General features: G+C 46.4%; 1 protein-coding gene across 6 annotated transcripts in view; it reads right to left on the bottom strand.

Moving 5' to 3' along the window:
* TRIO (trio Rho guanine nucleotide exchange factor) overlaps positions 1-20,454 on the bottom strand; it is a 369,954-nt gene that overhangs the window by 251,988 nt on the left and 97,512 nt on the right. Inside the window, exons 1-2 of one of the 6 annotated variants that reach the window (XM_067730391.1) lie at positions 19,902-20,022; positions 18,491-18,599 (exon numbers count right to left, since the gene is read on the bottom strand). The exons of 4 other annotated variants lie outside the window; for them this stretch is intronic. In XM_067730391.1, the coding sequence (XP_067586492.1) occupies positions 18,491-18,578 (88 nt within the window). In that variant the 5' untranslated portion in view covers positions 18,579-18,599; positions 19,902-20,022. Of the gene's footprint in view, positions 1-18,490; positions 18,600-19,901; positions 20,023-20,454 lie in introns of those variants that run through there. One more of the 6 variants, XM_067730394.1, reaches the window with a different exon arrangement.

Raw genomic sequence — 20,454 nt, 5'->3', positions numbered from 1 at the left:
AAATGAAAAATACGCTAGAAGGAATCAATAAAAGAATAACTGAGGCAGAAGAATGAATAAGTGAGCTGGAAGCCAAAATAGTGGAAATAACTGCCAAGGAGCAGAATAAAGACAATAGGATGAAAAGAACTGAAGACAGTCTCAGAGACCTCTGGGACAACACTAAACGCACCAACATTCGAATTATAGGGGTCCCAGAAGAAGAAGAGAAAAAGAAAGGGTCTGAGAAAGTATTTGAAGAGATTATAGTTGAAAACTTCCCTAACAGGGAAAGGAAATAGTCACCCAAGTCCAGGAGGCACAGAGAGTCCCGTGCTGGATAAACCCTAGGAGAACACACCAAGACACCTATTAATCAAACTAACAAAAATTACATTCTAAGAAATAATACTAAAGGCAGCGAAGAAAAAAAACAAAAAATAACACACAAAGGAATCCCCATAAGGTTATCAGCCGATTTTCAGCAGAAACTCTGCAAGCCAGAAGAGAGTGGCAGGATATACTTAAAGTGATGAAAGAGAAAAACGTACAACCAAGATTACTCTACCTGGCAGGGATCTCACTAAGATTTGGCGGAGAAATCAAAAGGTTTTCATACAAACAAAAGCTAAGAGAATTCAGCACCACCAAACCAGCTTTACAACAAATGCTAAAGAAACTTCTCAAGGTAGGAAACACAAGAAAAAGACCACAAAAACAAACCCAAGGGGCTCCCCTGGTGGTGCAGTGGTTGGGAATCTGCCTGCAAATGCAGGGGACACAGGTTCGAGTCCTGGTCTGGGAAGATTCCACATGCTGCGGAGCAACTAAGCCCGTGAGCCACAACTACTGAGCCTGCGCGCCTGGAGCCTGTGCTCCGCAACGGGAGAGGCCGGGACAGTGAGAGGCCCGCGCACCGCGATGGAGAGTGGCCCCCGCTCGCCACAACTGGAGAAAGCCCTCGCACAGAAACGAAGACCCAACACAGCCATAAATATATAAATAAATAGATAGATAGATAGATAGATAGATAGATAAATAAAAAATTTTTAAAAACCCAGAACAATTAAGAAAATGGTAAGAGGAACATACATATCAATAATAACCTTGAATGTAAATGGATTAAATGCCCCAACCAAAAGACACAGACTGGCTGAATGGATACAAAAACAAGACATATATATATGCTGTCTATAAGAGACCCACGTACAGACTGAAAGTGAAGGGATGGAAAAAGATATTCCATACAAATGGAAATCAAAAGAAACTTGGAGTAGCAATACTCATATCAGATAAAATAGACTTTAAAATAGAGACTATTATAAGAGATAAGGAGGGATACTACATAACGATCAAGGGATGAATCCAAGAAGAAGATATAACAATTATAAATGTTTATGCAGCCAACATAGGAGCACCTCACTACTTAGGGCAAATGCTAAGAACCATGAGAGGGAAAATCGACAGTAACACAATAATAGTAGGGGGCTTTAATACCCCACTTACACCAATGGACAGATCATCCAAACAGAAAATAAATAAGGAAACACAAGCTTTAAATGACACAATAGCCCAGATAAGATTTAACTGATATTTATAGAACACTCCACCTGAAAGTGGCAGAATAAACTTTCTGCTCAAGTGTGCACGGAACATTCTCCAGGATAGATAACATCTTGGGTCACAAATCAAGCCTTGGAAAACTTAAGAAAATTGAAATCATATCAAGCATCTTTTCTGACCACAACGTTATGACACTGGAAATCAATTACAGGAAAAAAACTGTAAAAACCATAAATACGTGGAGGCTAAACAGTGCATTACTATATAACCAAGAGATCACTGAAGAAATCAAAGAAGAAATAAAAAAAATACATAGAAATACATGACAACGAAAACGCAAAGAGCCAAAACATATGGGATGCAGCAAAAGCAGTTCTAACCGGGAAGTTTACAGCAATTCAATCTCACCTCAAGAAACAAGAAAAACCTCAAATAAACAACCTAACACTACATGTACAACAACTAGAGAAAGAACAAAGAAAACCCAAAGTCAGTAGAAGGAAAGAAATACAGATCAGAGCAGAAATAAATGAAATAGAAACGAAGAAAACAACGGCAAAGATCAATAAAACTAAAAGCTGGTTCTTGGAGAAGACAAAAAAACTGATAAACTCTTAGCCAGACTCACCAAGAAAAAAAGGGAGAGGACCCAAATCAATAAAATTAGAAATGAAAAAGGAGAAGTCACAACTGACACCACAGAAATACAAAGGGTTATAAGAGACTACTACAAACAACTATATGCCAATAAAATGGACAACCACAAAGAAGTGGACAAATTCTTGAAAAGGTCTTTTCCAAGACTGAACCAGGAGGAATTAGAAAATATAAACAGACCCATCACAAGTAATGAAATTGAAACCCTAATTAAAATCTTCCAACAAACAGAACTCCAGGACCAGATGGCCTCACAGGTGAATTCGATCAAACACTTAGAAAAAAGAGCTAACACCCATCCTTCTCAAACTCTTGCAAAAAACTGCAGAGGGAGGAATACTACCAAATTCATTCTACAAAGCCACCATCACCCTGATACCAAAACCAGAAAAAGATATCACAAAAAAAGAAAATTATAGACCAGCATCACTGATGAACACAGATGCAAAAATCTTGAACAAAATACTAGCAAACAGAATCCAACAACATATTAAAAGGATCATACATCATGATCAAGTGGGATTTATCCCAGGGATGCAAGGATTATTTAATATATACAAATCAATCAATGTGATACACCATATTAACTAATTAAGGAATAAAAACCATATGATCATCTCAATAGATGCAAAAAAAGCTTTTGACAAAAATCAACACCCATTTATGATAAAAACTCCCCAGAAAATGGACATAGAGGGAACCTACCCCAACATAATAAAGGCCATATACGACAAACCTATAGCAAACATCATACTCAATGATAAAAAACTGCAAGCATTTCCACTAAGATCAGGAACAAGACAAGGATGTCCACTCTCGCCACTCTTTTTCAACATAGTTTTGGAAGTCCTAGCCATGGCAATCAGAGAAGAAAAAGAAATAAAAGGAATACAAATTGGAAAAGAAGAAGTAAAACTGTCACTGTTTGCAGATGACATGATACTATACATAGAAAATCCTAATGATGCCACCAGAAAACTACTAGAAGTAATCAGTGAATTTGGTAAGGCTGCAGGATAGAAAATTAATGCACAGAAATCTCTGGCATTCCTATACACCAACAATGAAAAATCAGAAAGAGAAATTAAGGAAACACTCCCATTTACCACTGCAACAAAAAGAATAAAATACCTAGGAATAAACCTGCCTAAGGAGGTGAAAGACTTGTACTCAGAAAACTATAAAACACTGATGAAAGAAGTCAAAGATGACATAAACAGATGGAGAAATATAGCATGTTCTTGGATTGGAAGAATCAATATTGTGAAAATGACTATACTACCCAAAGCAATCTACAGATTCAATGCAATCCCTATCAAATTACAAAAGGCATTCTTCACAGAATTCGAACAAAAAATTTTACAATTCGTATGGAAACATAAAAGACCCGGAATAGAAGCAATCTTGAAAAAGAAAAACGGAGCTGGAGGAATCAGGCTCCCAGACTTCAAACTATAGTACACAGCTACAGTAATCAAGACAGTATGGTACACAATAGAAAGCCCAGAGATAAACCCACGCACATACGGTCACCTAATTTATGACAAAGGAGGCAAGAACATACAGTGGAGAAAAGACGGCCTCTTCAATAAGTGGTGCTGGGAAAACTGGACAGCTACATGTAAAAGAATGAAATTAGAACACTACCTAACACCATACAAAAAAATAAACTCAAAATGGATTAAAGACCTAAATGCAGGCCCAGACACTATAAAACTCTTAGAGGAAAACATAGGAAAAAACACTCTTTGACATAAACCACAGCAAGATCTTTCTGACCTACCTCCTAGAGAAATGGAAATAAAAACAAAAACAAACGGGACCTAATTAAACTTCAAAGCTTTTGCACAGCAAAGGAAACCATAAGCAAGATGAAAAGACAACCCTCAGAATGGGAGAAAATTTTTGCGAATGAAACAACAGACAAAGGATTAATCTCCAAAATATACAAACAGCTCATGGAGCTCATTATCAAGAAAACAAACAATTCAATTAAAAAGTGGGTGGAAGACCTAAATAGACATTTCACCAAAGAAGACATACAGGTGGCCGAGAAGCACATGAAAAGATGCTCAACATCACTAATTATTAGAGAAATGCAAATCAAAACTACAATGAGGTATCACCTCACATTGGTCAGAATGGCCACTATCAAAAAATCTATAAACAATAAATGCTGGAGAGGGTATGGAGAAAAGGGAACCCTCTTGCACTGTTGGTGGGAATGTAAATTGGTACAGCCTCTATGGAGAACAGTATGGAGTTTCTTAAAAAAACTAAAAATAGAACTACCATACGACCCAGCAATCCCACTACTGGGCATGTACCCTGAGAAAATCATAATTCAAAAGGAGTCATGTACCACAATGTTCATTGCAGCTCTATTTACAATAGCCAGGACATGGAACCAACCTAGATGTCCATCGACAGATGAATGGATAAAGATGTGGCCAATATATACAGTGGAATATTACTCAGCCATACAAAGAAACGAAATTGAGTTATTTGTAGTGAGGTAGATGGACCTAGAGTCTGTCATACAGAGTGAAGTAAGTAAGAAAGAGAAAAACAAATACCATATGCTAACACATATATATGGAATCTAAAAAAAAGAAAGGAAACAAAATGATACATGTATACACTACTGAATGTAAAATAGATAGATAGTAGGAAGCAGCCGCATAGCACAGGGAGATCAGCTCGGTGCTTTGCGATGACCTAGAAATGTGGGATAGGGAGGGAGGCTCAAGAGGGAGGGGAGGGCTTCCCTGGTGGCGCAGTGGTTGAGAGTCCGCCTGCCGATGCAGGGGACACGGGTTCGTGCCCCGGTCCGGGAAGATCCCACATGCCGCAGAGCGACTGGGCCCGTGAGCCATGGCCACTGAGCCTGCGCGTCTGGAGCCTGTGCTCTGCAACGGGGGAGGTCCGCGTACAGGAAAAAAAAAAAAAAAAAGTGGTGTTTGTAACTTGTTTAAGGCTGAATTCCAAATGCAACCTATGGTTAAGTTGGAAGTTTTCTTCCCGATCCTTCTATTTAGCATAACAAGATTTGATGGTTCAACAGGTGTGCTACAGCCCCTTGGGAGAAAGGCCAGCCCGACTCTGGTCACAGATAATGGCACCTGTATCGAGATTACACCAGGAGGGCAGCCAAAGCCTTTAGGACTCACTGGCTTTTAAGGTTAAAGCAACTTTTTCATTCATGTTAACTCAGGTACTGCTGTCCTGAGTTACCCTCATTTCCAAGCAGGGAAAAGAAATTCTAATAAATAGGTCCCTATTATTAGCCTTCCTACTGAATTCCTAATAAGAAATTTAAGAAACTACAAAGGAAGCTGAGAAAACTAATGCATCTGGTAATGTAAAAAAAGAAAAAGAGATTCATTTCAATTCTCTAACCACCTCTCCTGCTACCTCTTCACATCAAATTCCCTTCTGCATACCTACAAAAGTATGTTTTTTAAATTCTTGTTAAAATATGTTTATTAAGCCAAATAATTTCAGATATACTGATGGGAAAACAAATTTTGACATAAAAATGGATTTAATGTGGATCGACTCTCTCACTTGGGATTCTTATGCATATTCATTGATAATGAGAAAAAGATGCAATTCCCAAGGTACAGAGGACCGAAGTGCCAGGGAGGGGCTAAACCCTCTGGGAGGGAGCGCAGGGAAGCCTGCTCAGAGGGAATCACTGCTGGAGACCCCGTGAACTTGAGGAGGTACCAGCCCACGTGTAGCAGCATCTCCCCTTTGATTCACTCTGAGCTCAGTAAGTGGGTGCCAGCCCCGGCTCAGAAGTGCTCCGGCGGGGCTGAGACCCTCACAAAACGGGAAGAAGTTCCAACTGCGTGACTGTAAAACTCATCATCCCACCTGGGAAACTGCTGCCATGTAAGGGGCGAGAAGACACGTGTCCTGGGCCCGCACTGGGGCCGGGCCGCGCAACCGTGAGCCATGGGGCCTCTTCCTGCTTGCTGTAGGGTCCGCAATAAATAACTGAGGGAGGGGTGGGGGGAGGCAAGCTCTCCGGAAAGATGACTTCCTTAGACGTGCCCGGCAGTACCCCATCTAAGTGGGCTGAGACTCAAAGCTGTAGGCCATGCAGGCTGGGCAATCTGTTTTCCTTTCTCCAAGCCTCTAACTGCTAAGTCCCTGACAGCGAGGAAACAAGAGAGAGAGAGATAGATACCGATCTCTCTACTGGGAGGCCCAGAGAGCATTTTTTCACAATTAGTAAAGAAATGCAAATGGACGTATAGAAAGGCACAGAGCAATGCAGCAAGGACAGTTAAATGAAGGGGTGCGTACTCACTCACTCCCCAACCCGCACCTGCAGGACCTGCTCGGGACTGCACCCAGACCTCAGCGCACCTGCTGCCCAGGTGCTCAGGGCCAGCACAGGGTTACAGACAACTTCCTTCCAAGGTAGAGATGGCGCAGACCCGAGAGGTGCGGAGGACAGTTCAGGAGGAGTGTATAAAAGCTACCCTTCACCACCCCTCTCCCCCGCGTTACACTGATGGATATCACCTGAAAGCCACGGTGCCACGACTCCACACGGAACTTTCTGCCGAGGGACTAATGTGTTTAGTGAGGAGTCGGGGCTGGAACCTGGCTGCCCAGTCTGCACTTCCCAGCAGGGAGAGCACGGAGGCCACTGAGTCTTTCTGCACCCGTGACTCCTTATCTGTGAAATGGGTCAGATGAGGATCCCAACGATACCACTCACAGGACTAACAGCACCTAGAACGCTAACTACTATTACCACTGACCTCTGAGAAAGCGGCTTATTCTCAGACATACACATTTGCTAAGTGCTTTTAAGTAAATGGGTTTGGGGAAATCTTGCCCATTTACCTGAAATTACTGCATTCTATAAGGAGATGTGTCACATGCAGTTATTGTCAAAAGCCACACACACCAAAAAAAAACCTTATTTTTTAAAATCAACAATTAACTTTGGCAATTTCCTTCTCCTGGGACTGACTATAAGTAATTTAAGGAACTATAAGGCAGTTCAAAAGTCAGAATATTCTTCTGCCTAAGAGACTGCAGCTTATCCTGACCCCTTGGTCACACTCCCCCAACCCAGGGGCACCCCGCTTGCCCCTGGGCCTTCTCAGGGTCCTGCTCAACCTGTCCTACTGTAGAAAGGGGCGAATCAGAATATAATAAGAAATAAAAACAGATGAGCCCAAAAGTCACACGAAATGAACAAATTTTGGGGGGAGCTATCACCTCCTCTAACTAAAATGGTGACAATAAACACCTTAATAACTGAAAAAGTGCTCCCTTTCCAACGTCTTTCCAGTTCACATCCCTCTACTGTCAGAAGCCTGTCCACTGGAGTGAGAATCCAGTCGCTCTCTACCCCTGTGAAGCTACGTGGCTCAGACCCGAGGCCAGAAAGCACAGACCACGCTCCAACCTCATCTTCCACCTTCGGTCTCTCTTTTTAATACACAATCATCTCTCGTTTTAATAGATGATCAAGAAAAAACAGGATCTTCCCACTCTGCCCAGACACATGATAAGCACTGCAATGAACAGCTAACTGTGCACCCAAAAGCTGCTGGCCTTCATGTGTCCACTGTCCGAGGCTGCCACCCCCTCGGCCCACTGTGGTGAAGGCAAACCCATTCGAAAATAAGTTTTTAAAGTGACGAAAACCCGCACTAAGTTTCCTTTCATTCTTTGCAAAAGCAAGCCCAGATGGTTCTATGGAAGCTCACAGCATGACATCAGTCAACTCTCCAAAGGTACCACCTCGAAACCTCAAAACAGGAAGAGCAGTGGGTGCTATTATAGGAGATAACTTCCAAGAGCCCTGATGGCTTTAAATATTCGATTATTCACTGCACTGTAAAACAAAAAGGGTTTTTAATCAATTTTTCTAATTCTTTCAGCTACTAAAATGAAAAGCCCAGGCAAAAACAGGCCCCAGACTTAGAAGAGAATGTCAGGCTGGTCTGCATGAAGGTGTGTATGTGTGTTACGTGTATATATTTGAAACCACCATCCCGTTTAGGAACCAGAACCCTAATTCCTTAGAAGTCTTCCCCACGCCCTAGCCTGATGGTACCACCTCCTGGCTCCGGACATACCACTGTGCTGGCATTTAGGATAAACATTCCCTTGCTTTTCTTTAGAGTTTTGCCATTTATGAATCTACTGCTACATGATATATTGCTTCTTTTACTTGTCTTTGGACTTAATACGAAAGTAATCCTACTACACGCGTTCTCTCATCACTTGATCCAGTTTGGATGGCTCATCTGCGTTAATCTGCACCCTGAGCTTGGTTTAATGCTCCATTCTGTGACTACACCATGAACTTATTCCTGCACTCTTGTTCATGGTCATTTGCTTTGTCTCCCATTTTTGCTATTATAAATGATGCTGCCTGAACTGCCGTGTCCACGTATCCCAGAACACACTTTCAGAGCATCTCCGGGCAGAGGGATCGGCTAGGGGAGAAACTGCTGGGTCAGCGTTTATGAGGTGATGCCAAATGTTTTCCCAAATGGCTGGACTCCACATCTTCTCTAAAGCGTGTACTGTCTGTCAGATGAGCCCGAGTATTTTTTTAAGGATGCAACCATTTGGTACCTTTTACCAAAATGAGTTGAACAAGGAAACAAAAACAAGCATGTTACTGGACAAGAGATTAGTTTGAAATTATTTTTAGGTTCTAACCTCTCTGAGCTAACAGAACAGTAAACTAGATTTTTACATTTTGTCCAGAAAGTTTGAGACCGAAAGAACAGGATACCCCAGGTGTTTCCCTTTCTATCTCTATCTCAACTGAATTCCCCTAATAGTTCCTCCTATTTAAGATTCCTTAAGAGGGCTTCCCTGGTGGCACAGTGGTTGACAGTCCGCCTGCCGATGAAGGGGATGCGGGTTTGTGCTCCGGTCCAGGAAGATCCCACATGCCGTGGAGCGGCTGGGCCCGTGAGCCATGGTCGCTGAGCCTGCGGGTCCGTCCAGAGCCTGTGCTCCGCAACGGGAGAGGCCACAACAGTGAGAGGCCCGCATACCGCAAAGAAAAAAAAAAAAAGATTCCTTAAGAGTAATTGCCAAAAAGGAACTGCTGCGGAGACCTGCACAGAAACTCGGTCACTAACCGCCAAACAGCCTGTGTTCCAAAACTCAGTTAGCAAGTCCGCCATTACTGGATTTCAGGAATGGATTTTCCCACAGCAATAATGCCATAGGTTGGTCTTAGGGTCTCAGGGATTCCAACAGAAGCCTATTTAACACACACAGTAACCCATCTGTGCTACTGGCGTAGAGGCTGGAGCAGAACTGGGGAGGAGGAGTGGAGGCCAAAAGCACAGACCTTGCTGCCGCTCCCAGGGGCGACGGGGCCAGGCAAAGGCACAAAGCGGTCCTCGCCTTCCTGCCCTCCCGCCTGCCAGGCCCTCCTCGCCAGGCTCCTCCTGTGGGCATTTTGCTGGACTGCACGGCCCAGACCAGCCTACCAGACCTCTAACACAGCAAGCAGATCTCAAAGGCTTGGTGGCAGGACCCTTCTGCACGCTTAAAAACCACTGAGGATCTCAGAGAGCTTTGGTTTCTGTGGGTTCTGCCTGTCACAGTCCAGCCACATAATATCTAGACATCGAATATCTATGTTAAAACCTAAAACTGAGGAAAAAAATTTTTTTTTTTTTTTTGCGGTACGCGGGCCTCTCGCTGCTGTGGCCTCTCCCGTTGCGGAGCACAGGCTCCGGACGCACAGGCTCAGCGGCCATGGTTCACGGGCCCAGCCGCTCTGCGGCATGTGGGATCCTCCCGGACCGGGGCACGAACCCGCGTTCCCTACATCGGCAGGCGGACTCTCAACCACTGCGCCACCAGGGAAGCCCTGAGAAAAAATCTTAAAGATTAATTTCTTGAAAAGTAATGAAAGGGACTTCCCTGGCGGTCCACTGGTTAAGACTCTGCGCTCCCACTGCAGGGGGGCATGGGGTTCAATCCCTAGTCATCGGGATAAGATCCCACATGCCACACAGCACAGCCAAAAAAAAAGAAAAAAAAATTATATATATATATTTTTTTTAAAAAGGAAAATAATGATAATAAATCTATTACATGTTAAAGTAAGTAAGACTTTCTATTTAAAACTCTGTATTTCCAAAATCTACCAGGAAGAAGGCTGGCAGTGTTTTACACTTTTGAGACTGGCTTTAATGTATGCTTGGTAGAACATCGAGATTCTCACATCTGCTTCTGCCTTTAATCTGCTGTAATGTTAGGTGCCAGGCAGCCACTGGGAAACATCACTATACACTCTGGAAAGAGTGAGAGTGAGGAAACGCTCAGACTCTATTGGCCTATTGTGGAAACAGCTTTAACTCACAGATCCCCTGAAAAGTCCCTGAGGAGCCCACGGGATCCTGGAGGCGCACTGTGAGATCCACTGCCCTAAAGCAATGTTCTTCAAATGCTTTTGCTGACGAATTCCATCACCAAAGAAGTCTACTACATGTCCCCAATTATGTTTAAGTGTACTATGGTACCAGTCTATTGTATACCCCCAAATATAAATTTGAAAATAATAAGCTATACATAAATATCTTTCAAAAGCTTTTGCTATTTTCTTCCCACACTCAGGAGATCCTGATGCACACACACCCTGTGGTGAACAAAGAGCTCCCGTCCGCCCTGGAATCAGCATTTCCTTTTCTTCAGCCAAGTTCCTCTTAACTACCGCTAGACAGTGATCTGACTGGGATAATCTGCATCAGGGACTAAAAATCATGCTGATACAGAGGGTGCTTCCTTGAGCAAACTTCCCTGAAGTTACATGGCTACCTGTAACTTCAGGCCAGGCTCTTCCAGTGGGTGAAATGGTGGCCGTGTGCACAGCTGAACCCTGAGTCCAGGAGCCCCGGGTGTGCAGGCCAGTCCTGCCTGGAGTCTGCCTGGGGGCCAGCCGCCCTCCGCTGGGCCTCCTCCCCTCCCCACAAGCTTGGCAGAAGTGGGGAAGGCTGCACACCTGCCCAGAGGCAGGACCTCGTCCCTCCGCTCTCCTGGCAGGACGGCAAGAACCGCGCCTTCTGGTTCACAAACAAAATAAAATAAAACCTGGGTTTTATTAAATTTTAATAAAATGCTGGGTTCACACACAGGCAGCCCATTCTAAGGGGCGTACTTCAGATCTGGAAAGGTCGGTTTTAAGGAACGTTCAAGCAATGGCTTAATCATTTCCTGGGGGGTACTTCCCTGGTGGTCCAGTAGCTTAAGACTCCGCGCTCCCACTGCAGGGGGCCCGGGTTTGATCCCTGGTCAGGGAACAAGATCCCATATGCCGCAACTAAAGATCCCGCATGCCGCAACTATAAGACCCAGAGCAGCCAAATAAATAAATAATTTTTTTTTTTTTTTTTTTTTTTTTGCGGTACGCGGGCCTCTCACTGTTGTGGCCTCTCCCGTTGTGGAGCACAGGCTCCGGACACGCAGGCTCAGCGGCCATGGCTCATGGGCCCAGCCGCTCCGCGGCATGTGGGATCTTCCCGGACCAGGGCACGAATCCGCGTCCCCTGCATCGGCAGGCGGACTCTCAACCACTGCGCCACCAGGGAAGCCCATAAATAAATATTTTTAAAAAATCGTTTCCTGGGCTCTTCTGTCATCTTTTGTCCCTTCTTCCGGAGGTGGCAACAGAGAGCACAGGTGCCCCTTGGACCAGGCCCCGCATCAAGAACAGACGTGCGTCCCTCAGTGACGCAGGTGAGGCTGCCTGAGGAAGCGAGGTCAGCCTCTCGGAGCTCGCCTGCCACTCTGGCATCCTGTGCAGGACAATGACAGGCCTGGCCCTCAGCGGGTGCAGAGCAGCACATATGCTTAAGTCAAGGAGGGGGGGGGGCCTGAGGGCGGGTGGCATGGACAGAGGCCAGGCTCTGGGTCAGGCCGGTGGGATGGACAGTGAGGAAGGGCCGGAGGAAGAGCGATCGTGAAGGAAAAGCGATCGGATCTGTCGACAGACAAGAAATCGGAGGGACGGCCCACTGAGCCTTGCACAGAAGATGCTTAATGTTTAATGAGACGAAATCCCGAACAAGACACGAAACTACACGACTGAGTATACAGTGAGAACGTGACCCTTTCCTTTGTAAGTAAGTACAAACAAAGCCAAACTGGTATTTTTATTTCAATGTCTTATTTTGCAGGATCTGGTTAAGGCTAAAATCACAACAGCTTGGGAAGAACAGCTCTTGAAGGTTGGCTCCTTCAGAATCTCGTGCTTATTAGACTTTACTGTCGTCTCACAGGCTGGTCACCCCCATAAATGAAACTGTTTACCAGGTGACCATACAGCGGTGATGAGCTGCCAGCCGCTGGGGCACCTGAGCTGCCATGACTGCTGTCCCCCAACCCCTACCCCTGGTCTCCTCTAATCCTCGACCTCGGCGCACCCTTTCACCAGGCAGTCACCTCTTATTTCGCCAAGAAGAGCAAGGTTTTAAGATACAAGCTCACGTTTCTTCCCTTCTGCATCCAAATGCCCCTACTGCTACCTTCTCTCCCTCCTGATTTTAGAGAAGAAACAGGCACAGTCTTTTCTCGAATCATCTCTCCCTGATCCCAGGGCTTCTGTCGGCACCTGCTTCGTCCATTAATTAGGCACCCCCCGGACCCCTCTGCTTCCCTCTGCAGATGGATTCCAGGCCCCAGCCATCCACCGCAGGGACAGTCCCCACCTCCCAGGGACACTGCGGGGACTCGGTGAGGGGAGGCACGTAAAGCACCAAAAACTGCCCGGCAGTGGTGCTCTGCAAACATCAGCTCGATAAATAAAAAGACAGGATACCCCAGCTCCCCACTCCCCAGTCCTGAGCTGCACCATCTGAGCTGCACCACCACCAGGGGAAGAGAGCCAGGCCATCCCAGCCTGTGGCGCAGCAAGGCCACACGGTGGCCAGTGGCCACGCAGACGGGGAAACGGTGTGCGTGGCAGGCGGGCAGGCACGCGCTCCTCTCCAGCTCCCATCTACTCGGGCTCCAAATTCTCCAAATAAGGCACTTGCGGAATCTGGGATTAAGGTGCTCTGTTGTTACCTTATGTGCAGCCCATAAATGCTGATCAAAATTAGTACTGAGACAGCTTTAACAATAAGGTCCCCAGAGGCGTGAGGGCCCCCAAATCAAGGACATCTTATAGTTGCTGAAGTATTTCAGGCAGCTGCACCTAACCACCAAAATCACATCACGCAGAATGCCAGGCCCAAAGAAGCAAAGCTGTCCTGGGGTCACTACGCCCCAGTGGGCAGGGGCTCACCCTCCTACGGACTCTTCACAACTGGCAAGAGAACCACCAGGGCGGCGTGAGGAGGAAAGTTCTGAACCTAATCTTTCCTTCAGGGAAAAAATAAGCAGAGGTGAAATGCAAGGTGCCCCCCAGCCTGTCTGTCTTCTGTGCAGCACAGCTCCCCACCCCTGCCACCGGCTGCAGTTTCCTCTGTAATTGTGTTTCCGAAGTTGTTAGCAGAACCTAATGAGCACATGCAGGGAAACTGCTTAACCCAGAGCTGAACAAACAAGGGCGCAGTCCACAGCAGCGGTCACTGCCCTAAATCAACAGGATGGAGTGACGCCCGCGGAGGAAGGGCAACCGAAAGGCAGCACACGTGGTAGGATGCGTTCAGTTGGAAAGGATGTGCTTCCATGTACATGAGGCTGCTTGCAGCACGGCCTCTGGGCTGTACAGGCTCAGGTGAGCTGCTGTCAGAGCTCAGGAGAAAGCAGTGGAAGGAAGGGGAAGCCCGAGCTTTGTGCATTTCACCCTCCTAATAAACAGGCAAGTGGTTGCTAATGGCAACAGTCCCCTCCCCCAATCTTAAATGCATGCACACAGCCGGCTCCGCTCTCTACAACATGCTACTCTGGTCATTTTTCTGCAATAAAGTCACCCACGCCATCCAGGTGCGCGAAGGCACACGCATGTATACGCGGGTGAAGGCCAGCCTTGGCGAGAGGAGCAAGACACTGAGAGAGGAACGCAATTTCATTTCAAATGCACAGTCGTCTGGGCAGCGCAGAGGTATCCGCGTGAAGACAGTGACGGCATGCTGGCCACGTGGCCGGCAGTGAAAAAGATTACATCATCCCCTTTGTGCAGAGATGAACTGCGGGAGAAGCACCGCTCGCTAGTTTAAGCAGCACACAGAGCTGGGCTAGAGGAGGCTACGGTTTCCGTTGGCAAAAATCTCCCTTCTTTCTCCTTTGTGTCGAAAATAAAACATGCCCCCAAAATGATAAAAATCAAGCAGCTTAGTTTCACCAACAAATTCATATTTATCACTTCTCTGTGCCTTCTGAAGCACACTGTGTCTTAACAGGGTAATTCCTAAAATTGGAAAGGGAAAAAAATAGTTTTTTTTAAATAAACTAGGTAAGAAATCGGCAAAACATTTGTTCTTATTCCAGACTGCCTTCAGCTCCCCATCCCGGGCAAAGTGGCGTATTTACCGATTTATACCCGGTCTCCGCGTTCTCGCCGTAAGATGGAGCTGCTCTGGGTGTCACAAAGCCAAGCCCGTCCGTGCACGTCCCCCAACAAGCCCCCAGGCAGGTTGTCACCAGGTCCAGAACCGCTCTGCTCATTTTAAAACGATTCTGTTAAACGGACAGGCCAGGAGTCAGCTCAGAATGACGTTACCGAGAACTCTGCTCACAAAATGCGTCCTGTGAGCAAACACGCCTGCCCTTTACGGTCGCACTAACCTCACCCTCCGGCCTTGGTGACAAAGTATCTGTGCCGAGAGGTCTGTCCAGCTGCCTGACCTCGACACATGCAAATTAAACACACAAAGGGCCAAATGAAGCCTGAACCACAGGACACATTTTCCTCAGTAATCTCCCTCGTCTAAAGCCCAGAAAGTTCAGCTGTTTTTCAAGCCGAAGTAATGAGGAGGGTGCCCACCTGACCCCCTCCCTTTTCAGCTGGAAGTGATGGGCGCAGGAAACAGGAAAGTCTAACCAATGTCTGACCGTCATGAGCTTCAGAACACCACCATCTTTCACCCTGCATTTGGGATGGCTCTAGAGCCCAGATAGCAATAAATCACAAATAACTGTCATCCTCTCCACTTCCAATCTGCTTTACCATCAAGGCTCCCTTACACATTCCCACTGCTTTCTTCAATGGAGAAGCCACGTGTCTGCCTCTGAGAAACAACACACAGGTCAACTACCTACAGCCAGCCTGCCCCTCTGTGGACCTCAAGGTTATTAGCCGGTCCAGGCCGCCCTGTCTAGTCCCCACCTGGGGACTGTGTCTTGCTCACCTGTGTTGAGCCCAGCACCTGTGCCAGGCACTTGGCAGATTTTTCAGGGGGCTCAGAGTCGCAGGAGAAATCATCACCTTCAGAGGTGATGAACACTCAGGCTTGGACTCAAACCCCCGAAGTACCATCTGCAGGTTAATAAACTCCTTAGAGCACCAGGGTTACCTTCTATCAAATGAGGATAAGAATTTCTCACGTGCAGACGTACGCAGAGCATTAAAGGAAAAGTCAGCACAGTATTGAGCACCAATAGTGTCCAGCCAGTGTCAGCTCTGAAGACGCTCATCTGTTCCAAATCAGAGCCTAAAACGGCAGTTCCTGACCACGAAGAAGACTGGAGGAGAGGTGCCCAGTGGTCCGGGCAGCCACCCATCCTGGGTAGCGCTAATGAGGGGCTCACCCTCAAGGGGCGGAGGCACAGCACAAGCTCCCTCTATACAGGCAGGACCTGGGGCTCCTCTGTCGGCCCCCTACAGCACAGCACGGGGTGCAAGGACACTGCCTGGGGCCCTGGCTCCAATATCTCCCCTATAGTCAATCTACCCATTAACATAAAATTAACTATCAAAGTAATGAATGGTTCAAATCAATGTATTTTACTTTCCTGATCTACTCAATGTCACTTAGAAGTGGCCGTCAATGCTACTAAAATACATTCAACACACTTCAACAGCAGCTGTCTTAACAAAAGGGTATGACACAGGATTTCAGTTACCTAAAGCCTAAGGAAGGACATTCTATTTCTTTCTAATTAAAGGGGTGGTGGGGAGGCTATAACATAAATGCATGATTCCTTCAAAATCTCCTTTATCATCTTAACTTGGTGTACTTATTACTGACTTCTAACCCTATGATTTCCTAATACACTACAAAGTAGAAGATGCATTTAAATTTCCCACACTCAAAAGTTAAAAGCAAGCAAGACAAAACGGCGGCAAGTAGTCCATCTTTTTCACTAAGACGTCTAAGTTTACAGAGTCCAACTCATGAACTTTCGTATGCTCTCTCAGCACGGACTGTCAAGTCTTCAAACAAAATCAAGATTCATTTTCATTACTACAATGAAAACTCCTACATTACAAATCTACACTGCATATGTGTGTGTATGCATGTGTGTCCTATAAGAAACCTACCACAAAATTAGTGCACTTTCCAAAACAAGGTTCAAATGATTAAGAATTTCTTCAATGTAACTTCAATTTCTGAGTTAAACTATAAGAACGAATTCCTTTAAAGACTTATTTTTTTTTTTACCGTAACAGGATACACAAATTAGCAAAACTGTTCATGTAAAGCTGTGTATCACTACATTTGTAAATAAATTGCACATTATTAAATTTTTCCATAATTCAGACTGATCTTCCCTATAATTCTGAGGTTTATACCCATACATCAAAACAAGGGATTACGGCAGCAAAGTCCAAATCCCCAACGGTGACAGTAACAGGACCTTCCCGTTATCATGAACTTGGCTCAGGCCTGAAGCCAAGGGCAGAAGGGGGAAGAGCCCATGCGTTCTGATGCCAGGCCGAAGGCGCATCTCTGTGGGGTTTCCTGGCGCCAGCCCCCTGCTCAGCAGGCTGAGGTGGGGGAAGGAGAGAGGGCAGCAGACTCCGCAGCCCGCCCCTTTCAGTTTGGGGGGACACACATCCTACTGTTGTCGGCAGAGGGACCAAGGAGAGGCCAGGAGTGGGGTGAGGGTCTCAGCAGAGGGGGACGGAGCAGGGTGCACCTCCAGGGGAGACTCTGGCGGGGAGCTGCAAAAGGTCACCTGGAGTGTGCCTCGCCAGCACTTGGGGACATTCTCGGAGGCTGGGAGGGAATGTCTCTGACGAAAAGAGAGACAGATGCAAAGGCAAAATCAAGGTGATAAGGCTTCCCTGGTGGCGCAGTGATTGAGAGTCCTCCTGCCGATACAGGGGACGCGGGTTCGTGCCCCGGTCCGGGAAGATCCCACATGCCGCGGAGCGGCTGGGCCCATGAGCCATGGCCGCTGAGCCTGCACGTCTGGAGCCTGTGCTCCGCAACGGGAGAGGCCACGACAGTGAGAGGCCCACGTACCGCAAAATCAAGGTGATAGTAACAGCCAACAGATGTCACCCTTTTCCTTCCCCTGTCCCCAGCTGTCACGTGGAGGGGAGTGTTGAGGATGAGTGGAGGGGGGACGGGAGAGAGGAGAGCTGAAGAATAAACCAACAGCCCCTTCCCTTTGGCTGCTCTGCAGAAACAGGAGGTGGCGGGCTGAACTGGGGAAGATTAGAGTTTGGAGTTGGATGAAAGAGTGATATTTTGGGTTAAACTGGTCTGGGCCCTTAATACCCAGAGCATCCCCATCCTAAAACCCAGAAGAGAACTGACAGCTACAGGCCTACCTGAGAAGCTAGCAAGAGGTGGAGGCACGTGAGGCAAAGTCAGCCCATCCCTGTTTGTTCCATCCCATGTCCCGACAGTTCAGTTAAAGTGGCAATGAGATTTTATGGACAGACTTGTCATTTAAAAATACTGGCAAAGGACTTCCCTGGTGGCGCAGTGCTTAAGAATACGCCTGCCAGTGCAGGGGACACGGGTTGGATCCCTGGTCCGGGAAGATCCCACACGCCGCGGAGCAACAAAGCCCATGTGCCACAACTACTGAGCCCACGTGCCACAACTACTGAGCCTGTGTGCCACAACTACTGAGCTGGCGCGCCTAGAGCCCATGCTCCGCAACGACAGAAGCCACCGCAATGAGAAGCCCATGCACCCACCACAATGGAAAAAAAAAAAAAAAAAGAGCTGATTCCATAGGCTGTATCATTTAATTAGAATGGGAATCATCTGGCAAGTCGGGCTTCAGGAGGTCAAAGCCCTGGCTGGCAGTGGTGACAAGGAAAGCACAGGCCGGCAGTCATCCTGGATCCTGGAGCACCAGGCAACCCCCAGCCCCGCACACCCTTTGCCCACGTGTTCTTCTCAATGGCCTCTGTGTGCACAGGCGGAGACGGCCTTACAATCAGCTCCAGGCGCAGAAACGGTCTGTTGCAAAGGCCGCAGATCCACACAGGGAAGCTCTTCTACTCCGAGGCATCGTCCATTCATTCCAGTAGAACTGTTCCCAGCCTGGGCCAACATACACCATCGTTACACAACGACAAGCACAGCTCTTAAGAAAACACGATTTTTGTTAGCAGCTGCCTCAAAAATAATCTAAGCCCTTCTTTTCTTAATTCAAAAGTGGAGGGCGGGGTGTAGGGACTGACTGCAAGCACTCCCCCCGAATCAGAAACTTCGTTGTTGCCGAGAAAGACTGAGCCATTTGAAACCGTCCACTGTTCTAGCTGAACTAAGAAGCATCAGCGAAAGAAGGGCTCAGATTTCTGGGGTTTACTAATGTAGAAATTATGCCAGCATTTTCAACAGGTGCAAACGAGCTTTCACAATAACCAAATTTAAACACCATGGACAAGTGGATCGACCACAGGATGGCACGTGGATGTTAAAAGTTGAGAATGGTGAACGCTGAGAACAGTTACACAGGAACTATATTAGAGACACTGTGTCACAGCAAATGCTCCTTGTCACTGACCCAAAAGATGCACTAGCTTTTACAAACTTTATGTCAATAATATTTTAGGGTCTGCTGCAGGGAATCTTGAACATGCAGCACTCGACGTTAAAATACTCAACTTCAGGCTGGCACGCACACGCCCCGAACCTCATTCTCTCTGCGCTGCCAGCTCTGGTGACTGCAACCTGCTGTAAGAGCCGGACCCATTCCTGAGTGACCTGCCAGGGTGCACCAGGAATCGCTACTCCCTAAGCTGACGACAAGGAACAGAGCACGGAGCTCCCAGGCCACCGCCAAGCGTGCTGCTTCCTGCTACATGGGCTTCAGCGAGGAGCCAATGTGGCTGCGATCCCACTGGCCCATCAGAACTTCAAATCTATTTTAATGGTCCCTGCTTATTCTTCTAATATTCTTAAAACGATAGTTCAGCGATATCACAGGGTAGTTTGATTTCTAGGAGGTGGCCTGAAAGCCTAGTCACTAAGTATCAATTCTATAGGAAAGCATATTCTAGAATACAAATAACCAATTCAGAAAAGTTGGCCATAGGTTGCATGTGAGTATTCTACTGTGAAAACTCAAACATCTCTGAGAGCCGTGAAAGAAACCATCAATTCCCATGTCCTCTCCAACGTCAGAGACGAAACTCAGACTTTTCTACGGCACTGGCCCCACTTACAGCAGACACAGCTGAACCAAAGACAGAAATCCTACGCGCTTCTACGCCCAATGCTGTCAATTAAAAAGGCAATCACAACTTCAGGATGCATTCCCCAAACTGGCAACTTCAAATGCAAAATAATCATCCTTATGAAAAATAGGTTATATTTTTTAAGGTATTAGGATCTACTTACATGAAAGAAACATCAAGCCCTGTGTTAAAAGTGCTCTATCCAAAGGCCTCGAAATTTTTCCATGATGTTTTAATTTCTTCATTTTAACCAATGGACCTGAAGCATAAAATGCTAAATGAACTCCCCTCTGACAAGCAGTGAGTGAGCAGTGCGGCCAAGCAGGCCCCGTGCAGGATATGAGTCACCCCTCCCTGGAGCAGCCCTGCTGCACATAGGTGGTGATGGGGGACTAGCTAGTTTGTGGAACAGCAATGGGAAGCTCAGACAAAGCCTTTGCTATTTTTTTTTAGAAATATCCTCTGTTTGATGAATTAGGAGGCTCTAGGCTACTGGCATGCCTATACCAAAAACTAATCACACAAGATAAAAACTAACGAAGAATGTACACAAATAAGGAAAAAATCCTGCCAGCACACAAAAGACAGTCAATACGGTCTTTTAATGCACGTAATTATTTTCATGACATATGTTTTCCTTCTAAATGTATGAGAAAAGTAAATGCTGGGGGGAAAACACTAGTTTGGCTTACTGCTGAATAGTTTTAAACCCAGAA

Source organism: Pseudorca crassidens, chromosome 3, assembly GCF_039906515.1.
Source record: "Pseudorca crassidens isolate mPseCra1 chromosome 3, mPseCra1.hap1, whole genome shotgun sequence".
NCBI classification, from domain to species: Eukaryota; Metazoa; Chordata; class Mammalia; order Artiodactyla; family Delphinidae; genus Pseudorca; species Pseudorca crassidens.
This window is presented reverse-complemented; position numbering and strand designations above follow the sequence as displayed.